Source organism: Pipistrellus kuhlii, unplaced genomic scaffold (assembly GCF_014108245.1).
Source record: "Pipistrellus kuhlii isolate mPipKuh1 unplaced genomic scaffold, mPipKuh1.p scaffold_m20_p_5, whole genome shotgun sequence".
Lineage (NCBI taxonomy): Eukaryota > Metazoa > Chordata > Mammalia > Chiroptera > Vespertilionidae > Pipistrellus > Pipistrellus kuhlii.
In genome coordinates this window covers 25,227,007-25,236,984 of record NW_023425551.1, presented here as the reverse complement: position 1 = coordinate 25,236,984, position 9,978 = coordinate 25,227,007, and the positions used below count along the sequence as shown (strand labels likewise).

General features: G+C 44.1%; 1 protein-coding gene across 3 annotated transcripts in view; it reads right to left on the bottom strand.

The window, feature by feature from the left end:
- Positions 1–6,734: 6,734 nt before the first annotated feature.
- Positions 6,735–9,978, bottom strand: part of GRM1 (glutamate metabotropic receptor 1) — a 276,789-nt gene continuing 273,545 nt past the window's right edge. For 2 of the 3 annotated variants that reach the window (XM_036414734.2, XM_036414733.2), the window contains exon 9: positions 6,735–9,882. In XM_036414734.2, coding sequence (XP_036270627.1) covers positions 8,949–9,882 — 934 coding nt within the window. In that variant the 3' untranslated portion in view covers positions 6,735–8,948. The remainder of the gene's footprint in view (positions 9,883–9,978) is intronic. The other variant, XM_045572851.1, reaches the window with a different exon arrangement.

Below are 9,978 nucleotides of genomic sequence, written 5' to 3'. Positions count from 1 at the left end.
GAGTAGGCCTTCCTTCTGCCTGCACGGGCTTCCCTCTGGCTGCATGGGCTTCCCTCTGGCACCCGGGACCCGGGCTTCCCTCCTAGCCCCGGCTTCGGAAGAACGTCTGGTCTAATTAGTATAGTACAATTTTACTATCATAGATTAAGGTCAAGTCAGGTTCATTTACTTGGGGTGGTAGAACATGCCTGAAGGCCTAGTGGCACTCTGTATTATCAGAGAGGTTTTGATAGAAAGATTGGTTGTAAAAATCTGTCCAAAAAAATTTTGCCATGAACTAGTCGATGTGTCTTCATAGAAGATCATACATTGTAGCAAAAATATGAAAAAGGAAAACAAACCAAAAGAACCTGCACACACAGGTGCTGTTTGCTGGGTGCCGTTTACTGGGGGCAGTGCAGGAGGTGAAGCAGACTTGGTGGTCCGCATGGTCAGTGTCTTCTCAGTGAGCCCTGGATTCAGGCCATCCTGTCAATTTTGTCATCATCACTTAAGAGATCTGGACCCTGGTATTTCTAAGGTAAGATAACCAGTTTTCTTGTTTGCACATTGAGGAGAATAACTGACACAGGTGAGGACATGTGTTTACCATTTCTGTCCTTAGGCATTAGGATGACTACATTTCCCAGCCTCCCTTGCAGCGAGGTTTCAGGGAACACCTGATGGGCTCTAGAGCTAAGGAGTGTGGGGAAAAGGAAGCCCTCCAGTTTCCATCTGGCTCTTACAAACTTGCAGTCACACGTTTCCCTGACTGTAATGACAGAGACCTCATATTCCACATAGGGTTGCTGTGAGGATGAGGGATGGTGGCCCAACCGGTATGTGATTGTATGTGAGCATGAAATACTTTATTAAGGCACTGAAGTTTCAGTTGGGGCTTTCACCCACTTATCCTTCCTCCTCCTCTCCTTCCTTCCTGATGCTATAGCACAACTTTGCAAATCCTGATTAATGCACACTTTGTATATAGATTAAACAACCCCAAGAATATAATGCTGGCGATATAGAAGTGCATAATAAGTATTTTGATGCATTTAGTATTATTATTATTTTGTATGATCCAAACTGATTATTTTAGAGATAAAAATGCTGAGGCTTATAGAAGTTAACTGATTTAACAGCTAATTTGGTATATGGCCTAAACATTGCTAATCTAGGATTCTTTCATATACACTGCAATCTCCCCATAAACCAAATGTACCAATCAATGAAATAAAAATTTAGGTACAATGAATATGTTGAGTTTAGTCTATTAAAAAACAGGAGCTGAATTTATTTAAAGAAAGCAACTAATTCGTTGATGTCTTAAAGGTAAGCAAACAATGCCTATCTCCATTTCATAACTGTTAAATGATTCTTATTAGGAACTTAGCTGACTATCTTTACATCCACTCATGAAATTTTTTACATTTTTGAGGAGAGGGATCATGTCTACCTCCTCTTCCCTGCCCCCCTCTACATTCATTTAATAAACATTCTATTATAGATGTAATAATGACTTACTTAAAAAAGAAAAGAAAAAAAGGAGTGACTCTTTAAGAAATTCTCAGTAAACATGTTACTTTGAGTGAGATATCACTTATTAAATTGCAGAATCATAGAGAATACAATAATTACCATATTTTACTGTGAGTACTTTTCTAATAACTCTATAAATTACCATAATTAAACAGTGATTTTTGAGTTAGAATTTTTTTCTTTTTGTAGCTTTGCATTGTGCATTAATACGTGACAATGGTTCTGCTATGGAAATGGGCAAATTTCCCTAATTCTGTGGAATCCAGAGCCCTTTGGGACATAATTCACACCCACTTCCCAAATGGCAACTCTAGAGCAAGCAATATAAAATTTTCATTAGTTTGCTATTCAAACGAAGTGTGCTTATGTATAAAGAGCTTTCAGAACAGTATTCAGTGTAGCATTTTTGACATAGTATTCAGCATAATTTTCAGCATAGTGTGTTGGTTCAGTGTGCTGACTGCTCTATATCCAACCATCTTTGAGTCTTAGATACGTTACTTTATTATTTTTAGCCTCAGTTTTCTCATTTACAAAATGAGAATAAGTCTTACCTTAAAGCCATGGTTCTCAACCTTCCTAATGCCATGACCCTTAATACAGTTCCTCATGTTGTGGTGACCCCAACCATAAAATTATTTTCATTGCTACTTCATAACTGTAATTTTGCTACTGTTAATGAATCGTAATGTAAATATCTGTGTTTTCTGATGGTCTTAGGCTCTATAGGTTGAGAACTGCTGGCAGGGTCACCTAAGACCATTGGAAAACACAGATATTTACATCATGAAACCCAACACAATAAAATATCACATTCATTTCCCTTTCCTGCATATGAAAATGCCTTGAGGATTACAGCTGGCTCTGAGCTAAGTGTGCACTCAAAATGCGACAAGTCTGCTCACAAAATGCACACACTCTTAGGCAGCCACACCAGAATAATGATTAATGAGATCCAAGTAATTGTGTGATAGCCTAGTTATGGATGCAACATTTTAAAAATATGTTAAAAAATTGGAATATGGCCATAGCTTAATTAGGATTTTAGGAACCTAATATCAAAGAGAGCAGTGAAAGGAAGCAAAGCTCTCTGGCTAGAAGAATAAACCACTAACTAAGGGCCTAATCACTGTATTCAAGTGGCCGAAGGAAGTCATGTGCACATGGACTAAATTTGTTCAACCTTTTCCCAGAGGGCAAAACTCTAATTGGACAACTGTCAGAAAAAGGCAATTTTTAGCTCTGGAAAGTGAAGAACTTTCTAACCATTAGTGTTTCTTATCAAATGCAAGACCCTAGTCTACAGAAATTGCTAAGCTGAGGACTAAAATCACCTGAATCCATCCCATTCCTTAAAATAAACCAGATCCCCCAAATGAACCCCTGTGGCTGTCACCAAAAGCTCATGTTGGTCACCAGCATTCTGTCTCTGGAATGATGTCAGACTACTGTCCTGTCATGTGCCCTCCTGGTCCTGCCTCTCCGCATTCCTGGTCCCCCGACACCTTCATCCTGGATGTGTGCCTTAGCTCTGTTCTCTCACCAGCCTCGTGACTTATGCACAATGTCGCTTTGCACTTGCTCTCCCAGTGTTCATGGTGATCTGCTCTCTCTCACTGCACAACTTCAGGCAATAGGCATTGTAACCCCAGGCCCTCCCCTGCCCTACCCCACTCAGCTGTGGCTTCCCCACTGGCCCCGGCCTGGTATAGAAAGAGAAACAGGAGCAATGGGAACAGAATCCTAAATGGGGTAAAATATATTTTAAGTGACTTCTAAATTCACTTCCAACTCTACAAAATTATTGGGGCAGTTACTCATGTATCATTCTTTCCCTTTTCAGCCTTTGCTATCCTTTTCTACGTTTCATTTCTTTTGCTTATTAATTTACAAATGTTGATTCTCAAACTACCTTGAGAAAATCAAACCAGTTTTTGGTTTAATGGTGTCATCGTTTCGGCTCCCTAAATGGGCTCCATGTTCTCCCAAGCCGTGGTGACTGGTTTTGCCTTTTACTTTGTCGGAAGTTGTATATGTACCTCTGTGTTGAAGGAACCCACCCAGCCCATGCTTTCCCCATGGGTGACTTATTTGCACTCATTTTGATCAGGTTTCTCTTTAACAGTCGTTTTACCTGGAGTTTTCCTGCAGAGGACGCTATTCCTTGGGCCTGCTACTGCCTTACCAAACCTCTGGTTGAGCTCTGTGGACACTGAATATCGCCACCCTCTTCCACAGGAACTCAGACATGCAGCCCAGTGGGACAGCTCTCTCTGGTGCCAAAAAGAAAGCTTGTTTTTCATGCAGGAAACATGTGTCCTTTCAGTCGGCAGAGTTAGAATTAGTAGGTTGAAATTTAGAGTGCTGGACCCCATAAATACCTTGAGATAAATCTTCAGAGAATTGATCTGGGACAGCTATATGGTGTTATAGCACCATTTCCTTTCTTAACAAACATGTACTGAGTATCCATTTTGTCCCGAAGGTTCAGAAATTAGAAAGAAAAATGGATCTCAGGCAAAAGGTAACTTATAATCTACTGAGAGAAAGAGACCTGTAAACTATAATGTTGTCTTGGACAGGAATAAGATGTGGTGGGAATGCCAACTCCTGTCTACTCTCCGGGCTCTGGAGAGGAAGGGAAATGCACAGGCTGAGGGTGGGGGTGGAATCCCTGTTGAGCCGCTTAAAGCAAAAATAATTCAGGCAAGTTACTTCAGTTCTCTAAAATACCCATGTGCGAAGATTAAATGAAAATTAATACAAAGAATCTAGCAAAATGCCTTGCAGAGGGTAGGTTAATAAAATCTTGCTTCCCTTATCTTTGATTCCCTCTCAGGGGGTTCTCTGTAGAAATTATTGGGGCAGTGACTCACGTGTCCTTTGTGGTATCTGGATCACAACTGCTGTCTCTCTAAATTTCTTCCTTATGGTAAAGCTTCTGGAGTCTCCAAACGGAGGCCCTTGTGACTTACTGTAATATATGGACTACACACTTGAATTTTTTTTTTTTTTTTTTTTTTTTTTTTTTTTTTTTTTTTTACTCTGTTTCTCATTTTCTCTCCTACTAAAGGTCTGGTGCATGAAAATTCATGCACTTGGTGCAGCACACAGGGGAGGGGGAGGAAGGGCGGAGGGGGGGGGGAATCCTTCAGCCCAGCCTGCACCCTCTCCCAGTCTTGGAGCCCTCGGGTGATGTCCATCTGCTGACTTAGGCCCACTCCCTGGGAAATCAGGCTTAAGCTGTCAGTCAGACATCCCTCTGGCAGCCTGGGAGCCCTCGGGGGATGTCCAACTGATGGCATAGGCCCACTCAGACATCCTTAGCACTGCCAAGGAGGCAGAGGAAGCCACCATTGCTGCACTCACAGCCATCAGCCTGGCTTGTGGCTGAGTGGAGCACCCACTGTGGAAGTGCACTGACCACCAGGGGACAGCTCCTGCATTGAGCATCTGCCCTCTAGTGGTCAGTGTGCATCATAATAACCAGTTGTTCCAGGTCATTTTGCCACTAGGGTCAATTTGCATATTACCCTTTTATTATGTAGGATGACTTTTCCTCTGAGACACCAAGCTTCCATTTCATGATCTCCCACTCTATTTTCTGGGCACCATGAAGAAACCCCTGGTGTCTCAGCCCCTGAGTCTATAATTCTTTCCTATACAGAACTTGCTCCATCTAAACACATCGTGATCTCACAAATATGGGCTTTGAACCACCATGTTCTCTCCTTGAATGACACGGGGTAGGTGGCTTCCTGTGCAGGCATTTCGTGGATGAAGATGTGAACAGCAGAGCCTCCCTTGTTTTGAGGGCCAGTGGAGTCTCCATGGAAATGTAGAGGACTAGAACTTGGGGTGAGCAAGAGTCTATCCACAAGGTAAGACACCTGGCCCCCTAGAGTGTGAGTCTTATAGGGCACAGATGAAACAAAGATGAGGCTCTCATAGGCCTCTGTGTCCAGAGTTCTGCTGATGATCCAGAAGTTGGTGAAGCCTCACACTTGGTCTAAAAGACCATAACAATGTCTGCCATGGTGTTGAAAATTTAAAATTTCTCCTTTTTCTTTTTAAAATAGTTTTCAGAGAGGTTAGGAGACATAGAAACATCAATAATGAGAGAGATTCATTGATCAGCTGCCTATGGGGATTGAGCCCACAATCTGTGTATGTGCCCTGACTGAGAATCAAACTGTGACCTCCTGGTTCATAGGTTGTCGCTCAATTACTGAGCCACACTGGCTGGCAGGGTTTCATTTTTAATTGTCAGAGCTTGAGTTATCACCTTCCTCATGACCAAACTGTACTCTTCTTTGTCAAACTGTACTCTTCTTTGTCACATACCCTATCTGTAGATTTTGTGTGGTATTCTCCATCCACCTTTCACCTAGAATAGGGGTGTCGAACTCAATCAGAGAAGGGGCCAAAATCTAAAATCCAGCCTAAATCGCGGGCCGAATAGTTTACTGAACAGTCATAAACTGTCATTGTGATGGAAACGCAGCGGAGTGCAGTGATGACAGCGCGGTGCGGGCCACATTGCAAGGCCTGTCGGGACGGATTTGGCCCGCGGGCCTTGTGTTTGACACATGTGACCTAGAAGATAAGTTCTGAGCAAAATCAAACCATTGGGACACTCTCCGATACCAGTCTCTTTCTGTGTCTGTAGCTCTCATAAGCTATAGAGGAGGGCCACACACATTTAATAAATAGAAAATATTTATTATACAGCATTGTCAAGATTATTTGACAAAAGGCAGTAACAAGCCAAACTAAAACACGTTTACAAGAAGCTAAACAGCATGTATAAGCACATACATTAAGGGGAAGAGTTTCTGTTCTTTGGGAATCAGATATGCATGTTTCCATTTCCAATTTTGAACAATTATAAGACCTAATATTCTATTGTATTGAGGAAAACTTAATCATAATAGGAGGCATTCAGAGTAATTACATGACCAATATTGAATGTGTTCACTAAATGTCTCACAAAACCTCAGGACAAGATGACATCTTATAGTATTTTAATAGCAGAAGCAATTTTCCTGTTTTATTAAAAGAAAAAACTGAATGCACAAGTCCTGTGATATCAAGGACATGGGTTAATGGCCTTAAGATAAAAAAAATGTTTCACTAATATGAAATAGTATGCATTCCCTTGCTCGTTTACCAATTATTTGTTATGTTTTAATAAGCATAGGAACCATCCATATTTCTCACTCTGCTTCATTACAATGAAAATATGGAACTGAAATCCTCATTTCAATCATAAGGTCTTTCCCTCAAAGGTGTTATAAATGTTAAAGGTGTTATAATTTTTTTTAAAAAGAAATACAGTCCATCTTTGATGTGGAACTGACTAAACTTGGCAGTAGAATTTGAGGAAGGCAGAAGAAACATATGCCTCTGCCACTGGAGTTGATGCTAAATTCTGAACAAATGATGCAGCATAGGTTTAAAGAGTCTAAGATGAGTTTTGACTGAGAAATCACAATCTTCAACATAAGGAAGCACACTAAAATATGACTGAACATAAGGCATGAACAAAGGTATTTAAGGGGGAAAGATTCATTCCATAAATAATAGAAATCAAAAGCAGCAAGTAAACCTCTTCATTTGGGGTGAAAAGGGAAGGCAAAAATAAAACACCTGGCTTGCACACACATGGATATTACACAGAGCAAGTAACAAAAACGCAAAGAAAAGGCTGACCGTGGAAATGTAGGAAGAACACATGAAAATAAAATTTAAAAGAAAGCAAAAGGGATAAATAATTTGAGAAATTATGATCAATCTTAGAAGTTATTGTGCTTTAAGCACATCAAGCTCAAGTAGCTGTGGAAAAGCTGTGTTAAAAAAACAAACAAACAAAAAACAACACCCTAGAGTAATCTGAAATCATCTAAATACTGTCATTTCAATCTTATGTTTTCATAATGATGTGTGCAAGTTTATAAAACATAACTTTTTATTTTTACTCACAGTTCTTGTAAACTTTCACTGTAACAAATTTTCAAACCACTTCATCAATAACATTTGCAGGTCATAGAATATCTTAAAAATAAGTGTCCTCTTAGAAGAGAAAGGCCCGTCTGAGCAGCATATGAAAAACATTGGACCACAGCACTCAAACCTTCAAACAGTTCCTATAGATATGAGGACGGTCTATAAAACATGATTGGGACGTAAGAATATCTATATTACATCGGAAAGACAATCTTCTAGTTGCAGGTAGATTGACATCACATTGCACAAATTTTATTATCACATGTATACAAGAACACAAGAACACGTTCACTCACTGGTTACTGGGACTTCTGTGACTACGAGGAAGAATTATTCGTCGTTAAAACATTTAATTTGCCAGTAGTACCAGTTGCTATGAGTACACCGTTAAATTCAGAGACGGATTCGTTGCTGTACTTACTGGGAGAAACGTTGGCACCAAATACACATACTGCATCCTTAGAAGTTCAACTGGGAAGTATTATTTGCTACAGTTAATGGAAGGTAACAAGTTTGCCACATGGTTTGTTCTCTGTAACTGGCGGGCAAAGGAGAGCCCTCCTGGCACTAACGCAAGTTAGTAATAGTCCACCAAAGGTCTTCAACCATTCTTGAAACAATCTCTCTCATGCTGGCCTTTCCCCTAATCATCAGCAAGCGAGTATCAGATATGGGAAGCTGAATGTGCTGATTTTGTTCAAAGCTCCATGCTTATGTATGTATTGTCTAGTTTTCTCATTGCATCCTTCCCTAGCTCTACTGATGAAGCACTTTTTGGTGATAGTTTTGCTCTTATTTCTGTTTTCCCGGAACAGAATACAGTGGCAGGGTGCCCATGCACCTTTCTCTAAGCGTGGCAGCAGGCTGCTCTGTGTCAGGTGCAGTGGGAAAAGAGAGGCCCCTAACCTGGCCAGTCCTGGGGTCTCCTGAAGACCAGCAGTCTGTGCTCCCACCCTTGGCTCCTCGTGTGGTTCCTGCTTACCCCTCCCTCCTTCACCCCTGGCTCTGACTGGCTCCACCAGGCTCACCAGGAATACCATGTGGGGAAGTCATGATTCAACTCATGGTCCTGCACCTTTCAAACTGACCACGTGTGTGTGTGGGCATGCAACTCTATGCACAATTGTCCAAAAAAAGAGAGATGGTTTTCGTCGATTTCATTTTGATCGATTTTTTGTGATAAAAGTTACATACTATATGGGGTTGTGCTTTGTCAGAATTCCCTTTCTTCCCAGGGAAGACTGTGAATAATGCAAGAATCGTAATTTCCCCCCTCCGGCCTCCCTCCTCGGGGCAACAGCAGCCTTCTCTCCCCTCCACACCTCGCCCTCCACTCCCAGGCGCCCCCCAGCTTTCTGCACACCCCGAGGCGCTGGTGCTCCCGCCCTGCCTCCTCTTGCTTTCCCCTGCGGACACCTCCTCCCCTACAGGGTGGAAGAGCTTTGCTTGTAGTCCCTCAGGATGACGGAGGCGTAGGTCACGTTGGGAGGGGTGCAGAGCACGGACTCGGACACCGGGGAGCTGGGCGCCGAGCTGCCCGACGCCACCGAGTCGCGGAAAGGCGAGGGGGGCGTGAGGGCGGGCGAAGCCTCCAGGGCGGGTTTGCGGGGGGCCGCCGGCGGGCCCTCGCCCTCCCCCTCCCCCTCCTCCTCTTCCTCCTCCTCCAGCTCGTCTTCCTCCGTGGTCCCTTCCCGCTCCGACAGGTACTCCTGGAGCAGCTTGAACCTCTCGCTGTCGTCTTCGTCCTCGGCCGCGGGGGAGGCGGGCTCGTCCCCCGACGGGCTCAGCTGCAGCGGGAGCATCTGCAGGTGCTGCGGGGGCGCGGGCGGCGGGAACAGGCACCGCACCCCGTTCCCCGGGCCCCCGGGGGCGGCGAGCACCGCGTTGAAATCCGGGATGCCGGTGGTGCTGAAATTGTGGACCACGCCCTGCAGCTGGTCCAGGAAGGATGTCTGCGGCTGCAGCTGCGGGAGGGGAGGGGGCAGGCCCTGGGGGACCTCGGGGTCGGCCAGGAACAGGGGCGTCTCCTCCGCCGCCAGGTGGGGCAGCAGCGGCGGGGTGCTGGCGGCCGGGGGCACGCGCCGGTGCACCACCATGGAGGGGCTGCTGGCGGGGCTGAAGCCAGCGGGCTGGGCGTCCTCCTCCACGTTGTAGAGGGTCTTGGTGCTGGCATCCGAGAAGGTGAGGCTCTTGCCAGAGCCCTGGTGACTTTTAGTGAGGGGCTTGATGACGGCCGTCTGGTTGCAGGCCGTTGTCTCGTTGGTCTTCACGTGCACAGAGAGGCGGTGCCACATGTGCTGTCCCGTGGGCGCCTGCCTTCCACCCGGCTCAGACCATGACACAGACTTGCCATTCGAACTATGGATAGAATAGAGATGGGTTTATGGGCAGGGATTGCATGCACACGGATAAAACACATCATTAAAAAAAAATTTTTTTTTGCAAGCCCAGCTC